This window comes from Numida meleagris, chromosome 4 (genome assembly GCF_002078875.1).
Source record: "Numida meleagris isolate 19003 breed g44 Domestic line chromosome 4, NumMel1.0, whole genome shotgun sequence".
NCBI classification, from domain to species: domain Eukaryota; kingdom Metazoa; phylum Chordata; class Aves; order Galliformes; family Numididae; genus Numida; species Numida meleagris.
Window position 1 is genome coordinate 95,909,418 of NC_034412.1, and position 19,101 is coordinate 95,928,518.

At 43.6% G+C, this 19,101-nt stretch overlaps 1 protein-coding gene across 1 annotated transcript in view; it reads left to right on the forward strand.

The window, feature by feature from the left end:
• ATRN (attractin) overlaps nucleotides 1-19,101 on the forward strand; it is a gene marked incomplete at its 5' end in the record, with an annotated part of 144,363 nt that overhangs the window by 67,697 nt on the left and 57,565 nt on the right. Inside the window, 5 exons of the mRNA XM_021395520.1 lie at nucleotides 4,813-4,906; nucleotides 5,800-5,852; nucleotides 6,932-7,026; nucleotides 7,972-8,050; nucleotides 8,452-8,609. Of these exons, the coding sequence (XP_021251195.1) occupies nucleotides 4,813-4,906; nucleotides 5,800-5,852; nucleotides 6,932-7,026; nucleotides 7,972-8,050; nucleotides 8,452-8,609 (479 nt within the window). The remainder of the gene's footprint in view (nucleotides 1-4,812; nucleotides 4,907-5,799; nucleotides 5,853-6,931; nucleotides 7,027-7,971; nucleotides 8,051-8,451; nucleotides 8,610-19,101) is intronic.

The window sequence follows — 19,101 nt, forward strand, 5'->3', positions numbered from 1 at the left end:
TTATTATTATAAATGTCTGCTTCATAAAAGGATTGCCATATTTCACTGAGGGGTTGGCTGGATTTCAGTTGAGGATTAGGTGATCTCTGTTAAAATTGCATTTTAAGTTTGTAATGTGCTTTCGGTCTCTTTGGCACAAAGTAATTTTTCGGTTGTGTAAGATCCAGTTAACAAAATGGAAAGAATTCTTTCTTGAAGGACCCATACATTTTTTCTTCAGTAACACAGAAATAAACATGTGTAATTTGGAGTTCTGTCCTTGAGCCTTGCAACAATGTTCAGAAGTGCTGCAAGTTGTATAGCATTGCAGCATGGGGACACCGGTTGTAAACCAGCGTCCATCTGTGATAGAGGATATGCAGATGTAAGGGAAGATGCTTCTTGCTCCCAAGAGCTTTAATGCAGTAGAGTTAGGTGGAGTATTATAATACAGTGATGGACAAAGTAGAGCATAAATTACATTGTTTGGGGTGAGAGTTGCATCAGCACTTCTGTGAAATGAATGTGAGTGGTTTGTAGGCATCCTGGAAGAAGTAAGTGGAGGACATTAATGAAGGGACATTGAGGACTTCATGTTGCTCTTTCTAAATACGGAGTCAATCTAGGGGAAAAAGAAATATTTGGAAATTCATCTAATTGTGTTTACTGGAAGCAGCATCGTCCTTTTCTGTGAGGATGGGAGTTAGCAGCTGGAGAATGCATATCCTGCTTCCTAGAGCAAGAAGAGGGAGGTGACGTGCATCCGGTTGCCCAGAATGGTTGAGGATGCTCCCACCCTGGGGATATTCAAGGCCAGGCTGGATGGGGCTGTGAGCAACCTGGTTTAGAGGGAGGTGTCCCTGCCTATAGCAGGGGGTTGGAACTGGATGATCTTAAAGGTCCCTTCCAACCCAAACTTTCCATGATTCTATGATATGAAATTGTGATAGACAGCACAATGCTCCCGGTACAAAGGAGAAAGTGCATCTTTGACACTTTATTTCAGAACGTTATCTGCAAGATTAAATACCGCTGATATTCTTAAACTCATTTGGCATGAAGATAATTTGAAGTGCAGGAATGAATGAATAAATTGAGACTGAGTTGGCATGAGAAAATGTACAATCCTGCTGTGAGCATTCAGGTTGAATCGTTGGATCACAATGTGCCTTTTCATATTTGTTGCATTTCTCTGCTTGTGAAAATTCAAGAGTAAGTTACTTCAGACTCTTCCGTGTGAGGATTGTCCAAATATAGTTTCTTGTCGAGATAATGTATGATAGACTGAAGCCATCCAGATGCCTGAAAAAGAAATTAGAAAATGCGTTGAGAGACTTTGGAGCAGCATTCATTCGCTATCTGATGAAACTAGTAGCTCGTGTCAAAAGTGCTTTGCTCTCAAGTGCTTTGGGCCCAGGTTTTTAATTTGCTGTGATTTAATGCTATTTACTGTGACGGCAAACGAATGAGGGAAGCAGGAGGGTGGGCAGCAAGACCGGCGTGGATCAGAAGAGGTAAAGCAAGAGGAAATCATTGTATCTGATGCAGCCAAAATGATTGCTGCAGACTTGGAAGTTTTGCTCCACGGAAAGGATTCCGGAGGGGAATGCTTCAGATGAGGATGGGCTGATGGACAGCGGAGCAAACTCCTGCTTTCTCTCTCATTTAAGCTGCGATCTCTCCTTCCTTTCCCATTAGAGATGTGCTGATCCCACTCTTCTTGGGCATGGATGTGCGCTGCTGTGTGCTGCTCTATTTGAGAGCCTGTGGTCATATCTGTACTGGGGACAGTTGTTGATAGGCTCCATCCCAGTGAACCAGTATCGAACACGTTAGTGTGAGTCCAATCCAGGAGTCATAAATGTCTCCAAAATGTCAAACATTCAGTGAAACGTGGGTGGGAGTATTTCCATTTCTGATGGGATGTCAGGAGGCTGAGAGACGCTGTAGGGTCAGTAGTAGCCCTTCAAACGTGTAAGGCTATGCAGAGTGAAAAGCAACGGAGGAAGAGGAATGGGAGCGAATAGAACTAGATGCCTTTTCCTGCTGCTCTATTCCACCAGGGCAAGTGAACTTTGCTATCTCACTCATGTTTAAGAACTGTTAACAAACTGCTGTTACCTTTGAAGGAATTGTTTGCGTATCATCACCTGCTCTGGTGTTTGCAGAGCTGGGCAGATAATAACTAAGCGGCAGGCAAATCACTGCTCAGCAGTTGGTTTTAGGAAGTGCCCGACGTGGAGCAGTGTTAATCAGGAAGGGCAGGAATTGCAGTACATCCGATGTAAAAATAGCTGCAAGGTGCTTTCTCCGCATTCAGGATTTTTTTGAAATTTCTGATTAAAGTTCCCCACGAAAATATGCTGGCGGTAGATAAGGAAGTTATTTGCAAGAGAAGGGAGGGTGCTATTGTGGCAGCAATCAGATTGCTGCTGCGGCAGCGCTTCCACGTGCATCCACCGAGCTTGTTGGTGGCACAGTGATGCCTGCTCCCCCTGGGCGCTCCCCCCAGGTGCTAGGGGACGGAAGCACTTGTCATGGGAAGGTAGTGTCAGCTGATGGCTGCCATCAGGGTGCTGAAGCGTCCCAAAGGCAGGAGGAGGTGATGCGATCCCACTGAGCATCTCTGAATGAGCCTGAGGCTCAGGGATGGTGAAGAAGGTGAAAGGAGCCTCGCTGCGAGGCGGGTAAGGTTCGTCGTTGGGATTGCACAGTCCAAAAGCTGTTTCCAACAGTTGTGGCTTTCTGCTCTGCCCCGGGGAGGCCACAGCTGGAGCTCTGCACCCAGTGCTGGGCTCCCCAGTTCCAGGCAGACAGGGAACTGCTGGAGAGAGCGCAGTGGACGGCTGAGGAGGTGGTGGAGGCCTGAAGCACCTCCTGATGAGGACAGGCTGGGTGACCCGGGGCTGTTCACATGGAGAAGAGAAGGCTGAGAGGGATCTGATCAATGCAGGGGTCAAGTGGATGGGGCCAGGCTCTTTTTGGTGGTGCCCAACGACAAGAGAAGGGGCACTGGACACAAACTGGAACACGCAAAATCCATCTGAACGTGAGAAAGAACTTCTTGCCTTTGAGGGTAGCAGAGCCCTGACACAAGCTGCCCAGAGAAGTGGGGGGAGTCACTTTCTCTGGAGATACCCAAACCCCCCTGCTTGCTTTCCTGAGCAACCTTCTGTAGGGAACTGCTTTAGGGGCGATTGGACTGGGGGATCTCCAGAGGTCCCTTCCAACCCCTACGGTTCTGTGGTCCAACAAGGGTTTCTAGTGCATTTTGTTCATGGGTTGTTTCCAACCTCTGTATGCCCTGAAAAGCCAGGAGAAAATCTCCCTTCTCTGTGCATCTTGAGGTCCTTGACTGAGTGATCTCCAGCAATGGGACTCGTAGGAAAATGTATCAATAGGATTGTTGTTCTTAATAGAGACATTGGAGTGTAAAATCTTCCCGATAATTTTGTGGCTGATGAGCAGAGTGAGGAAGGACCAAGCATTAATGCTCAAGATACTGTCACCTGCATCTAAACAGCACGGAACTTAAAACTTCTCCTTACTTTTACACGCATTATTGTTGAATAATGAACAAGTTTCACTCGGCTTATGTTTTGCAAAGCAGAAGGAAGGAGGAGATGTACTCAGTACTATCAAGAATTATTACTTTTCCTAGGGCCACTAATGAGAAGTGTGTTTGCTTCACGGAATACAGTGATTTTGTCAAATCTTCATTCCGTCCACTTGCTTCCACAATAGCCCTTTGTGCCTCTTCCTATTTTGTTCCGTGTTGCTGCTAGGAAACCACTCATCCACAGAGGAGAAGCACAATTAAGCGTCTGTGATACAATAGAGCTTCCGTTACATGACAATACAAAGGAGGCATCAGAAGGATTTGTAAAATAAGATCCAAGGTGGACAAGAGTGTTCAGGATGAGGACTTTGTCTGAGAACCTGCTGGTACACGGCGGCACGTGCCTTGAAACGCTTTGACAAGGCAACTTCAGCAAGCTCAGAGACCGCAAATGAGGGGATCTTTTCTTTATGTCCTTCTCCCATTCTCACGGCTCCAGGTGCATACATCTTCCAGCCCGTCAACGGAACAAACTCTGAGAGGCACCCCCTGTCTGGAAGAAATTCTTAGATCCATGATTTTAATTCGAGGAGAGATGATTTCAAAGGCAGCTTGTTTTATTTTTGCACATACCTTCGCTACTTCTCTATAAAGCTCTCAGAGCATGTGAACACGGGTGTTTTAATGAGAATTAGGAACGTTCTTTGGAGGCCAATCTACCATGTGCTGAGGGGCTCTCAACCATCTTAAAGTATATTGAGGTTGTTTGCACCCCAATGTACCCAAAGCACAGACACTGAAGATCTCACAGTGCAGATGCACTTCCTTTAATGGTGTTTTCTCAACAGCAGCTTTATCTCTCCAAGAAGCCCCCAAAGCACCGGGAGCTTTGCTTTGCTGGCGGAGAATAGAGATCACTGTTTTCTCTTGAGTTTTGAGTTGAAATGAAATGTGTTAGCGAGCCCCAAATAATTCAAAACGCTGTCTTTTTCCTACCGGTTATGATATCCCTTGTGCTGTCTAGCAACACGAGAGGAAGTTAAATAGATTTTGGAAGCTAAAAAGAAGCAGTCGGATTGTGGTTTCGTAGGAGACACCGTCCCTGGATCCATTGTGCCACATGGTTCTATTTTTAACAGCCCTGAGAAATCAGAGAGTACCCACAAGAGTTTTCATGTACCCGTTAGTTAATTGTTGATGTATCGCCATTTGGGTGTAATTGCTAATGAAATGTGTTTTGCACCTTTCCCCCCCCAACCCTCTCTGTTCACCAGCTTGCAAGTGCAACGGCCATGCCTCCGTCTGCAACACCAACACGGGGAAATGCTTCTGCACCACCAAGGGAATCAAAGGAGACGAGTGTCAACTGTGAGTTCCATTCCATTCCCTTTGTTGTTCGGAAGCATAGGGCCGCGCGTGCGCTGGCGTAGAGCCCCCGCGTGTTTTAATGACCGTAGTTATGATGTCTGTGCTCATCTCTTCCTGCTGACAGTTGGCTACCTCCATTGGCTGTGCAGCCAGCCATGCTTAACCCCGAGGGGGAGCAGGAACAAGATGACTGCCTGAAGATTTCTGTCTTAACGTTTCCACTGGGGACGTCATGCAGAATGGATGGGGGGGAAGAATCATGCCCCCCACCCCCCAGAATGTGCATGCAACTTTGCTTCATCTGTAGCTTGATCCCAGTTTCTTTCTAATTGGTAGATATTTACTCTCTCTTCTGGGGGAACATCAATATGTCTGAAATAAGACTTCGACATCGGGGCATTTTAATGGAGCTGTTTCAGAGCAACAAATGTGCTGGAGGTTTCTCTGCGACATAACAGAAATGCTTTTAGCGTAATGTTAGTGGAAGTAATTTCATTTCAAATAATTTTATTGACAGGTTTATTTTTAAAGCATTACGTTAGCAAACGCGTAGAGGACTAGATCCTGAAATGGACATAAATTGCAAATGGAAACTTCAGTTTTTGACTACAGTAATACAGTTCCACCCATTGTGAAGAGCTATGAAACACATTCCGAGTGAATGCGAAGTTAATTTCCATAATTTTGTATTTTATTTTAATTCTGTTCTAGTTTGTTTTGCAGGGATCTGGCAGATTTGCGTAATTTCTTCGGCAGCTCTGTACAGCTCAGACGTATTTTTTATTTTTAATTACATAGTGTTATTGCAACAGGTGGTGTTTTCTGATTTTTAGCGTCTGGGTATAAATAGAACTGGAAAAAAAAAAACCCTTCAAAATATTTGTTTTCTTTAGGTGCGAAGTTGAAAACAGATATCAGGGAAATCCACTTAAAGGAACATGTTACTGTGAGTACAGTTGGGATTGTGCTTGTAGATAACAAATGTTTGACATTTAAAATATCCTATTTAAAACTCAGCACGGATCAGCTTACAGTCCAAGAGATCAAGAACAAGGCTAAAAAATACTTCTTTAGAACTTCAGCTTTCACTGCAGAAAATCAATGTACTCTTCTTGATGTCACTATTGGGCTTCCACGAGAAAGCTTTGAAAATTTTTCATGTGACATTAAGATGAAGTCTGGTTTTCTGGAAAATACTTGGCAATACGTACCTAATAAGTGAACATCAAAGCAGGTCTGCAGAATTTTTGTTAGTGCGAAATACTATTTTTTTTTATTTATTTTATTCCGTGTTAGAATGAGGAAGGCTTCAAAATCCCCACATTTCCTCTGAAATGAACAGTTGGGTTCCTGTGCAGCTCCAGGAGACTTTGCCAAGATTCAGATTGCTTAAGGGAAACTCTCCAGCTTCTATTTGCAAATATTAGTGATCAGCACATTGGCAGGCATGGAGAGATATAATCTTAAATTACATAAAGGTACGATGTCGAGCAGTATTTTTGTGAGACACAGAAATTGCCAACGTGCCATATTTAACAAATTTAAATTCCAGTTGTGTTGCAAAGCAAGGACACAACAGCACCACTTGACAGTCCCTTTGCAAGGATAGCCCACCACGTTGGTGCAATGAGCACCAAGCTGATCAAGTGGGCAAAAAGGGGGAAAAGTCAGAAATATGTAACTCGGAAGAACAACCCCGTGCTGGTCAGTTTCAGTCCCACTGCATTCTCCTCTTCCATGGAAATTTCTCTCTTAGTGCTTCTTAAAAGTTGTGGGTTGATGTTGGAGGGTTGCCTAGCTCATGTCTACCCAACTGGGGACGTCTAGGAGGCATTAAGAGGAAAATAATAATGAGAGTCTGTCCCTTTGTGTGAAATCACATAAAGGTTGGACTCATTCATAACAGCGTAGTGAATCCTAGTTGTGCTCTTGTGCTAGATGCACTTCAGTAACTTTATGCTTTGCTTTGAAGAAGTTTGTTCTGTTCCAAGACCTGGGATAACGTGCTCTGTGCATTCCTTACAGATACTCTTCTCATTGACTATCAGTTCACCTTCAGCCTTTCTCAAGAGGATGATCGCTATTACACAGCAATCAACTTTGTAGCAACACCTGAAGAGGTGAGTTTTCTCCTTTCTCTTGAAATATAGAATCATAGAAGCATAGAATGGTTTGGGTTGGATGAGACCTTTAAGATCACCCAGTTCCAACCCCCTCCTATAGGCAGGGACACCTCCCTCTAGACCAGGTTGCTCACAGCCCCATCCAGCCCGGCCTTGAATGCTAACAGGGAGGGGCCGTCCACAACCCGTCTGGGCAACCTGTTCCAGTGTCTCACAGTAAAGAATTTCTTCTTAATACCTAGTCTAAATTTACCCTCTTCCAGTTTAAAGCCATTTCCCCTCTTCCCGTCACCAAATATTGTACTTCGGGTATATGTTTGTCTTCTACAGCTGTGGAAATGGTGAGTTGTTACAGTATTGGGAATCTCCAGATGTAGTCTCCTAACATGGCAAGTGTGTCCAGTTCCACAGAGTTCCATGGGAGCTTTGCTTGGCCATAGGGTTTGAAATATTCATGGGAAGATTTCATACAAGCCACAGTTGATTCTTTGATGAGAGACATGGTTTAGTGGGGTTATTGCTGGTAGGTGGATGGTTGGACTGGATGATCTTGTAGGTCTTTTTCAATCTTGCTAATTCTGTGATTCTGTGAGTCTTTACAGTTGTTTAAACACCTGCTGAGCAATTCTAGCTTTGCTTGTTGCTCAGCCCTTACCTTGTATCTCTATTCTTCTTGTTTCGTTTGATGCACATGACTTGTTTTGTTCTTTGTTACGTCCTCCTTGGGGAGGAGAGTACTGCTTTCAGAAGATGGAAATAGTTTTGTAGGCTTTGTCATTTGCTTAATGTGATACTTGATGCGTTTGCTTCATATGAATAGCAAACTCCAAGATTTTTTTTCCGTGAAGCTTTGCTAGGAAACAGTGCAGCAAAATTGCTCTTCCTAAAAATTGTGGGTTTTTCTGTTGATCTGTGTTTTATTGTTTTTTTTTTCTCCTCTAGCAAAACAGAGACCTGGATATGTTTATCAACGCATCGAAGAACTTCAACCTCAATATTACTTGGGCAACAAGTTTTGCAGGTAAAATTAGCGTGATCTAAGCTGCTTGGTAGCTTGCTTCACTTATCAGTTTTTGACAAATGCAGATTTTATCGAGGAAACATCTGCCTTCACCTCTGAACTCGCTGTGTAATGTTCTTTAGTGCCATGCCTTGGGGCAGAAGTGAAATATTAAAAAAGAACTATATTTTTCCATCTTAACAGTGTATTTTGGGAACAGCAGAGGAGCTAATTTAATTTTTAGTAACGCAATATTCTGGCATGCAGTGAATTTGATAGTATGGCGCAGCTTAACGTAGTCGTGCTTCGATGAACAGTTAATTTTAGAGCATTAGAATTCTGGGTGATTGGCCCTTTTTATTTGTCACTTAAAGCATGCACTGAAACATCATTTCTTGTTACTTCTTACCATATGAAAACAGCTGGCACGCAGGCTGGGGAGGAAATTCCAGTTGTTTCAAGAACTAACATAAAGGAATACAAGGACAGCTTCTCCAATGAGAAGTTCGATTTCCGCAACAATCCAAACATCACCTTCTTCGTTTACGTCAGCAACTTCACCTGGCCAATAAAAATACAGGTAGGAGCTCTTGTTGTGTGTGTGTGTGTAATTATTTCCATGTACTTTCTCTTCCTCTTGAGCAATGTGGCAATTCAGCTGTGCTGTGTGCTGTCCAAGCTGAAGCAGCTCTCGGTGTAATCCTGCTGCAGACTTCTACTGCTCCTGATTAAGAGCACAAAGGTTGTGTTGTCTGCTATTACCTCAGTCCAATGGATTTGAAAATGGGCTGTGAAATCAAGTGGGATGCTCGTTTATTTACTGAGCTATGTTCTAATGAGGTCTTTGACTTTAAAGGTGCGGATGAGGAAAGCAAACAAAGGCTCATAGCCACAAAACAAAGCCTGGAATGAGGAAACAGAGGAAATGTTCTTAGTGTCTCTTTTTAACATCATGTTCTTTAAAGGCCCTGCTGGAGGGCCATCCCTCTTTCTCCTCGTGCTGCCAAAGACTGGTGGTACCTGCAGAATAAGATGAAGCTTATTCTTCCCCTTATTGCAGCGCAGTCGGTTAACACACGCGTTGCCTCAGGTGTCAGGCTGTCTGTGATGATAATGCTAATGCTGCACGAGCAGTGGATGGAGCTCAGTGGATCATGAAAATGCTCGTAGATCACAGAGTGCAATCACAGGCACTCCACAACTGCTGCTGCAGCTAATAATTCAGGGCAGCCTTGGGCACCCCTTGCTCTAGGCTAATTCAAGTATCAGCACACAGTGTGCTCAGTGCTGTGGGGTCCCTTTGAAGGACAAAGCTATTGCTGGGTCTGGAACAGAGGTCACAAACAAGGCTCTGTGTGTTCGATTAATGCCTTTTTTAAGAAACTTGGTCAAATTGTAGGGGTTCAAAATCACGCATCTCCGCCCTTACTCAACCAGCGTAACCAATTACTGTGTGAAAACTGGAAACTTCACATGGATTTATTTGATATTTCAGGCATATCTGTTGCACAAGCTCACCATTGGCGTCACTTCCAACATGCACATTTTAATGTTGAGCAAAGAAGTGAGGTTCACTTGGGAAAATGGCATATTAAGCTGTGGAGATATTTTTCAAGCTTTTTTTCTGTACTTTTCTGAAAACGTTAAGAATACTTGTGAAAGGTCTGCATCACCTTCTGGTAAAGACAGTAGTGTTTAAACACTTGGGAGACTGTGGTGTTATTTAGCAAATGGTAGATTTGATAGCCTGACCTTGGATTACAGTTCGGTTCCTTTCAGTAAGGCTTACAATATTGATAAACATTATCTAGTTTCTGCTTTATAGATTGGTAAAGCCCTGAGTTTCAGATGTGAAGGAGTTTGGAAGAGGTGCACGTTTGTCATTGGCTGCAGAAGCAGCAAACAGTAAAGCCGATTGTTTCCATTTCGGATTAGGACTGCTCTCTGGAGAGGAGCTACAGTCCTGTGTACAAAGCTGGGCACTTGCTCAATGCCTGATTTAAATTTTCAGGCTTCTCTTTCATCAGATTGGCAATTGCGGGCGTCAGGAAGAAATACATAATTTATTTTCTAACTTACAAGTTACATGTTGACTGATACAGATGTTGACTGTTGGCCTTCCATAATTAGTGCTGGAGCGTACCTTACAATGAATTATTTATTTTGCTATTTCTTGATGCAGAGCTGTGTGTTAGCACTTGAGTGTGTTAAAGAATAGTACCGTTGCTGTCCATTAAAGCTTCACTGTTATCAGTCTGGTCTCCACTCTACCTCTGCTTGCAGTTTTGGTCAGCCTTGTTTAATGTTATGTGGCTCAGGCCTCACCATTTCTTTGTGCAGCAATGTTTCTAGGTCTTTAATGGACTTTTCTAGGTCCTTTTATGGCAGTATCTTGCGTTGTTCGTTCTCATGCCTTCAGTGGTTAATAGTCCTTATTCATTTTAATATGGCTTAATATACTCTGCTCTGTCACATCCTTTTTTTCCAACTGATGAGCTCCCTGACTGAATAGCGAATGTTCTTCTCTGTCCCTAATGGCATCATAAAATGTTATCCTGCTGCTGTTACTGGATAACATTGCCAGTCCTGAAGATCATCTCAATTTTCTTCAATGTTATTCTTCCCTATTTACTGACAATCCCCTTTGACCTTGTCAGCAGAACATGCTTAGCACACTTTCTTTGGTGTCTGTCGTTAATAAAGACATTGGTCAAAGCCTGTCCAAACTCAATTCTTGAATTTATTTCTGTATACCTCTGATTCTTTAAATAATCCTCACCATCTGTATCTCACCTAGGAATTTCCAGTGTAGTCTTGCGCTGAAAGCCATAATGAAATTAGATAATGGCTTTAGGTTGCACTAGGGGAGATTCAGGATGGATACTGGGAAACGTTTCTTCTCCAAAAGAGTGGTCAGGCACTGGCACAGGCTGCCCAGGGAAGTGGTGGGGTCACCGTCCCTGGAGGTGTTGCAGAACCATGGGGATGTGGCACTGCTGAGGGCTGTGGTCATAGTTGGGGTGGATGGGTTGGAATTGGACTTGGTGATCTTAGAGGTCTTTTCCAATTAATGATTCTCCGATTCTATGAAACTTGCATTAGTTGAGCTGCTCTCAATTAATTGTTTTTATAGGCAGAAAGCATGGGGTTGACAGAGCCATTGGGTTCACCATTGCCGACTCCATCACTTGACATGTTCCAATTTTTGTTCTTCAGTTCTTGCATTCAAAGTGTTCTCCGAAAACCTACATACTATTTAGGTGTTGGCAATGTGAATTCTCCCTCCTCTTCTAAATACACTTTACTTTTCTGTAGCACCATGCTTGGCTGTAGGTAGCTCTAACTGCCTTGCTACCAGAGGCATTATTTCATGTGCCATTTCTTTTGGAATGCTGGGATGAATGCTGTCTGCTTTCACCAACTTTGAACGTAGGAAAACATTTGTGTTTTGAGTCCATCTCTGTTCTCTCTTTGTTTGTAAGCTCATTCCCATTAGGCACTTTGCCTTGCCACCCATGTTCGATGTCCTTGTCCTTAATGAAAGCTCTAATTTAATTGTAGGAATGCAGCTGACTGGTTTTAGTCTCCTGCCTATCCTTACAGCATACTCTCTTCTCCTTCCCTTTATGTTTTCCTTTTCTTACACGACTGAAACATCTCTTGCTATTTTGTTTACCAGTTGCTGAGGTCTAGCACAGCTTGACGTTCAGCAGTTCCTGTTTTATCTCTGTACCACTCGCAGCTTCTAAGACATTGCTAATGAATCCCATCCTCTCCATAGTTTGTGGACTCTTTAATGTTCCTAATGTCCTTTCAGAGGTTAGTTCTCAGTTAGCTTTCAAATAGTTTTGTATCTTTGACCTGAGAGAAATAGTTAGATGGCTGCTTTCCCCTTCCTCGTCTCCTTGGTCCACTTGATTTTAGTGTCTTACTGTTAAAAAGAGTGAGCTTTGATTCTCTTACACCACCTACCTTCTTTTATCCTTAATTTAATGAGTGTTTGTGTATGCATTCAGTCCAAAGTAATATTATATCACCAGCTCTTCCTAATGTCCTTGTTACTTGCCAAAATAAAGTCTAAAATAGTGTCAGCTCTTATTGGCAGAGAGACTTTTTTTGCCAAGAAGTCTGGCAGTAACAGCACATCCAGGAATATATGGACCTAACGATTACTCTTAACATATGCACTTCAGTTCATAGCTAAGAGATTTGTTTCCCCAAACTGCTGTTTTTCTGACTTCTTTCTCTGGATGCCTGTTGGTGTCTAAGCTTGGGAGGGTCATCCCATCTCCTTCACTGAGAGCCCGTAGCCATGTGGGCCTGCTTTTGTCTGGTGTCACTCTGTATTTGGTCCAATCTCCATCTGGTGTAACTGTGCTGTCATCTCTGATGCCACACAAAAGCTTTTTTGCACTGGATGCTAGGACACTCTACAGTTTGATGCTCCACCTCTCACGCCTGCTTTACTCAGGACGGTTCTTTTCCACCCTCCCCATCTTGGTGAGAGCAGCTGATGAGTAGGAGATGGTATTACAGAAAGTTGCAGAGTAAGAACTAGGGAAAATATAGTAAAGTATATATATATGATTTCTCTGCAGGACTCACAGTGTCCTTTCAGGTCTTGTGCAATCTTCCATGGTGGATTGAGCTGCCCTCAATTGCCCTTAATTGCAAACTGTGTTCCTCCTTGTCCTTTCTGCACCTCTTTCCTATTTGCTTTATTTTTTTCCCTTTTTTTTTTTTTTTCATAAAGCGTGAGCTTTCTGTAGAAGTTTTCATCTTCAATCAGATGAGATAGAAGATAACTCAAGGTATGGATTTTTGGAACAAAGACTTCCTAGCAATTGATCCTTGATTGAGGTTCAGTGCAGGATTTAAGATAGAGCCCCAGGGTGACGGCTCACCTGGTGACCACTCTGCTTTCCTCGCTCCTTCTTTAGAGTTTTTTACCCAGCCCTTCCCTCTATTCCTTCTCATAGTTCTTTTTATAAACATTTCCTGTGCAGCTTGGATTTGGTCCCCCAGGTCAAGAAGACTTGTTAATTAAAGCTACATGTTGCAGATGGCTGGGATGCAAACTGGTTTCCTTATCTCAGAGGCTGCCACCTACAGTTCTGCCCATTGCCGTTGCGTTCTTCAGCTTTTTGTAGCTAGAGAACGTGTTTCAATTCACCTTTGGAAGCCAGAGTGTTTTCAATATAAGCAGAGTGATGCTGCCAGACTGCTGTTAGGAAATGCTGGGAACTATTCCCTCCTTGAGTGCACGTCACCTTGCAGCGCTCACATTTTGTCGGGTCTGTCCCTGTGCAGTAAAGTATATCCAGCTGCTCGTGATTGAGGTCTGCCTCTCCTTCCCTCTCTTGTTGCCTTGCTGAATCTGGACTCGGTATAAATGCTCTTTGTGTCAGAGATAGCTGTGTCCCTGCCAACACCGAATTCTGGCTTTTTTTCCCTCCTTGCTCCACCTCTCCTTGAAACCACTTCAGTTTGGATTTTTTTTTAAACTATATTAGTTTGGGATGTCTCTCCCTCCCTGCCTTACGGACTCGAAATGATTGTTTTGCAAAAGGAGTAAAAGCTGCAAAATGCAGAGAGCCTTCAAAGCGCAGCAATCTGCTTCCTACTAACTTTGTCTGAGCGGTTTCTGCTTATGAAAGCAACGTTACGGAGCTCCTTTAAAGTCTTAGCTTGCCAAGCTTCCCTAAAATCTCAGGTAAGGACTTGTCAAAAACATCTTTGTATTTCCCCTTTCTCTGCTTTGCAGCTCTTTCTGCTCCTGCACGCAGTTCAGCACAGCCATGTTGTCTTCAGAAGCATCGTGCAAACCACAGCTGTTCACCTTTCTCTCTTTTGCTTGGAAAGCACTGCCTGAAGGGTTCCTTATCCCTAAACATACTATTATTTCCCTCCCCCTCTATTTTATGTATTTTCTTAATCTGCGTTGCGTGTTTGTTACTCGCTCAAAATGCACGTCCTTAAAAAACGATGTAGAATATTGCAAGAAGGAGCAAGGAAATTTGCTGCGGTAACTTGAGAGCAACTTCCATGGGTTTTCATTTCAGGTGGCAGTCTCTCAGCTCTCTGGGATGTGAATCTGAAGTTCTAGATCTGAGAAGTAGCTCATGGCGAGAGCGGGAAGCTCTTTGATGCTTGTATTCCTGCTGGCAGTGTGTATTTACGTGGGACACGTTCCAGAAGTCCATCTCTCTCCAGAGTGCTGTGGGACGAAATTAGTTGCTAACAGAACTAACTTACACCCCTTCAGTGGCTGTGAGCTCTGTGCCGTTACAGCTTAGTCCTGTTGGGGCTTTCTACCACTGAACTAAATATAAGCTTAGAATCATTAAGGTTGGAAAAGACCACTAAGACCAGTCCAACCATTAACCCATCACTACCATGCCCACTAACCACGTCCCTCACAACTTGCGGTCCCTCCTTGTTTCTTACCCAACCTATGGCTGTCGTTCACATTCTGTCCTGTGTGATTTCAGGTTTTGCACTCCCAGAATTCAGATCCCCCTCTGTCAAGCTTTTTCCATTGATAGCTACTTGCTGAGCGCATGTAGGAAGTTTAGGAGCTGATTAAGAAAAAACAACCAGTTTGTAATCGTGTCATTAACTGGCAATTGCCTCCTTTCTTCCTCTCCTGTTGGTTGAAGTATTTTCATTTGAACGCGCTTAAACGTTAATTACAAGCCAAATGTTTCGAGGGACAAAAAGAGGTGAAGGAATTTTACGGCCTTTTGCATACAAAAATCGGCCCCTTGCAAAATCTCACCGCGCATTGCTGGCTCGGCAATTCATCATCCTCTTGGGCTCCAGGGAAGTGTCACCACGCGCCATGCTTGGAGGAGTGCTGCCATGGCATTAAACATCTTCCACTGTTTGGGGCCTCTGCAAGATTCGAGGAAACTTTCAAGTCACTGAAATTGCTGCTTTCGAGAGTGATTTAATAAAGGCTGCGGTGGAAAAATAGCTAAAATTGCCTCTGCTGCCTGCGTTTCTTTAATTTCGCCAACTTCAGCATGGGCTGTTGATGCTTCTTTCAGGGTTCCTCCAGCTGATTTATTTCACAGCTGAGGGTCTATATAGTCTCTCCTAAAGCTTTATTCCCTTCTACGCTGAAAGTTAATGGAGTGTGGATAGCTTAATTCAGTCACATAATGTGTTGTCATAATTATTCTGGATATTTCAAACAGGCTGTTTACAGTGATAGGAAAATGTTTGCGAACCCACTCAAAATGTTGAACTGCTGCATAGTTCATCTACTGAAACTGTGAATGGTGAACCGAAAGGTGGAAACAATTCATCTCTGTTAAATTGATAGCTGCTTTACGCCGAGCTGCCAGAAGTTCGAGCACGGGAATTGTAACAAATGGCAGAGCCAGCCGAAAATTGAGGACGGCCTAAAACGTGCTGTAATTAAATCAGCCTTTTATTTGCACAGCTCGCTTTTGGTGATGGGCCAGATGACTGTCACCAACCTGGACGTGTATCCTTATGCGTCCACGAGCTTCCCTGCTGCTGTGCGTGCAGAAACCTCATGGTGTCCCAAGAAACGAGATGTAAGCTTCTCCACGCCACGACGTGCTGATAATGAACAATCTTAGAGTCTTGGAATCATTAGGGTTGGAAGAGACCACTAAGATCATCAAGTCCAACCATCAGCCCATTGCCCCCACGCTTTGGACCTTCCTTTGGTGCTCTCCTGTCCTTGTTTTTTCTAAATGGCCATTGGCATAATGTTACCAGCGTGGCTGCGTCCAACTTCTGAAGCAAGGTGCACATCTCGGTGCTCCGCATAGAGCTGAGAAAGGTTTCAGGTAGGTGTGGAAGCATGATTCTACTTGGAATAAAGCCTCCAGAAATGCCACCCTCTTGTTGTTTTGGACCAGTGGCTACTACATCTACAACCTTCTCTTAAAATCATAGAATATCCCAAGTTGGAAGGGACCCATAGGGATCATCAAATCCAACTCCTTCTTCCCTTAGCTGTTGCTCAAAGGGAACCAGCTACACTCTGTTTACTCCTGCACATCAGAAGATTTCTGCTCTGCCTCTCATTGCTGCTGAACAGTTTGCTCTGGGATCGTGTTATTATTGCTAATGGCCTCCTTTGTCCTGTAAAACAGTTCCTACTGGTTTACATTCATTCTCTGAAAACACGTATAGGAGTGTAAGGAAGCAGATTCCCTGCATGTCTGCTTGGCATTGCAGAGCTGGCAATTACGTGTAAGTGTGTCTTTTTCTGAAGCCAGAGGATATTTCCTGTGTTATTATGTAGGCAAAGTTCATGTGGAGCCATGTGCTGCTGTTGTCAGCTGTATTTCAGAGTGGAGAGGAATTATAAAGTAGATTGAGGTTCTTGTAAGGAATGACTCTGGCTGGGTGAAGCAGGCTCATTTCCCCTTATGCTGAACACGGCTCTCTAAGTGGGAAATAGTAGCCAATATTTTATAAAGTGCTGGGAATTAGATTCCTAAAAAGCCTTCACAACCTTCAAACAAAGCTCTTACTCTGATCTCTATCATCATTAGTTTAATGCTGCAGAGTTCTTGTGTCTACCAGTACACGAATACTGAATTCTTCCAACTTCTCAATTTTAAAGGAAATCTTCATTAGAGCAGATTTAAGATTAAATTTCTTCTTCTGATACTCAGTTCCCCATCCTGCTATTTGTATTGGCGGCGTTACCCATAAAACAGGTGGTTGCCATTAGCGTGAACCATAATACCACTCTCAATTAAGCCTCAATTTGACTTGCCATTCAGTGCTCCTTGTGTGTCAGGAAGCGTTTTGTTACCTTACAGAGCAGGGTGATGGATGAAGCATCAGCACAGCCAAAAACAGCGTTGGGGTAACTCTGCTCCTGCCAGGTGAGGAACACAGGACTCCTGGAATGCTGCATCCCATGCCTCCTCTTAGTTCAAGCTTTCTACTTCTGTAAGGTGACATGCATACTGCAGGCACGATGCTCTCTAGGGTTGCGTCTTTGAGGTTTGCAGCCTAAAACTAAAAGGCTTTGATAACGCTGGTAACAAGGCAGAGCAAAGAAAGCGTTCTGGAGTTAAAAAGCAGAGTCTGTAACTGGCTCTAATGCCCTGATGTGTCTCTGGAGGAAGCGTTTGATATAGGGCATAAATATCCCTGAGGATGGACGTGGCCCATGGATGTTTACAGCCTTTCTGTAAATTAATGTTGTTCTGTAATCAAAAGCCACGGGCTCATCAAATGAAAGCTCTCCGTAGGGGTAAGGGGAAAGAAAAAATGCCTTTGTTGTTGGCCAAAGAGAATAAAATAGGTATAGATAGGTAGGGATTGCTCTGATAAAATAATTAGGTAGGTTTGAAACCTTCCTGAGGACGGTGATCTTTCCTGCCGGGCCCTCACTGTGCCCCACACACCTTTAATTAGGAATAGATGTCGGTGATGAGATGTAATCGTCCTTAGCTCTCTGGGACCCTTCTATTCGAAAAACGTCCTTTTGCTTTTGCTTCTGAAAGCGCTGGAATGCCAGAGTTGCTTGCTAATGATGTCCCTTGCCTTTATTTAGATGTAACTGCAGGTGCTTGGGAGCTGCTCGCGCCGCAGCTCGCTCGCCGTGCGAGAGGCTTGCTTCAGACCCCACAATGAAACGTAAATCAATTTGTTAATCTGACGAAATTTGCTGTTGAATGTAATTACTTTTGGAGACATGCAATTACATGCTGATTTTCAGAACAGGCGAACTGACATCTTCTGCTGGGGACGGAAAGATTTGAAACAGAACAGTTAAATGATACTTTAAAACATGAAACAGCTGCTTCCTTTTTATCTGCTCCTGCCTTCTTATTTTTTGGCATCGACCGATGACATTTTTCTCCTTTTAGAAGTTGTTCCCTTTCACATTAAGTAGTATTTTTGTTAGCAGCTTCTTAAATCCTGCAAACTTGGTTCTTGGACTTCAGCAGCACTGAGAGCTGCCCACACTAGGTTTTCCCTAGATGCTGTGTTGCTGCACAGGGCTTAAAGCATTCTATCCAACTACTGAGGTCTTGGGCTTCGTACCTACAGCTCGAGCTGTACTTGGGATGAACCATGACCACTCCACCTGTTGCATCGCGCTGCGTGGTGTTAACACTTTGCTGATGTGGGTTGGTGGTTGGACTAGGTGATCTTTGTGGTCTTTCCCAACCTTGATGAGTCTATGACATCTGCTCTGGTTGGAAACCTGACGCTTAGTCACGGCCTCTTTCAGCTGTACCTGGATGGGAGGAGCATGAAGGCTGTCTCAGTCTGCACCATGTTTTTATTTCCCCGTTTTTCTCTTCCTTTGAAACTGGGAAGGGTACATTTTAGTGCAAGCACCCAATTAACGTTCTTCCATTTGGTTTTCTCATCTCAGTCTCAGGCGGGTGATTTAACTTTGTTGAAGAAGTAACTCAGACATCTCTGTTTCTGAAGCTTATCGTAATATGTTCGTGAAGCATTGGAAGTCTGGTCATGTGGCTTTCCCAAAACTTCAGCTGCATAAATAAATCAAGTTATAGGAGAGCAGAGACACACAGACTGAGATTCAGATTTTAACATTACCAAGAGGATTTCATAGGAAGAGTTTTCTTCTGGATGTGAGAGTAAGATGTGTATGGATAAGATATGTATGGGATATTCTATGATTCTCTTACCTTTAGAGGTAGTTGATTTTTTTTCTCTCTTTCAAGTTTCAGGACTGGCAACCATAGTATCAAAAAATGTAGAATTAATTTGATGTGGAAGCAAAGCCTTGCATTAGACTGGCAATTAATTCCTCCTGGGTGAAGTCCAGGGTGGTGATGTGCCGCCTGCTTGCAGGTGCTGCGCTTCTGTGCTGAGCAGCTCTTCCTGAAAGTACAGTGGGCCACTGCTGAATGTAAATGGGAAGCATTGAGTTGAAACATGTTTCAGCAAATGAGCGGTGTGGGCCATTGCTGGGAAGATTTTACGACTACCAGAAGAGCTTGATGTATTTCCTAACGCGAAAGCTCATTTAAAGAGCCAAGGAACGATACACGGAGTGAATGAAGAGGAGAAGAGCGCCCTGGGAACAGAACACA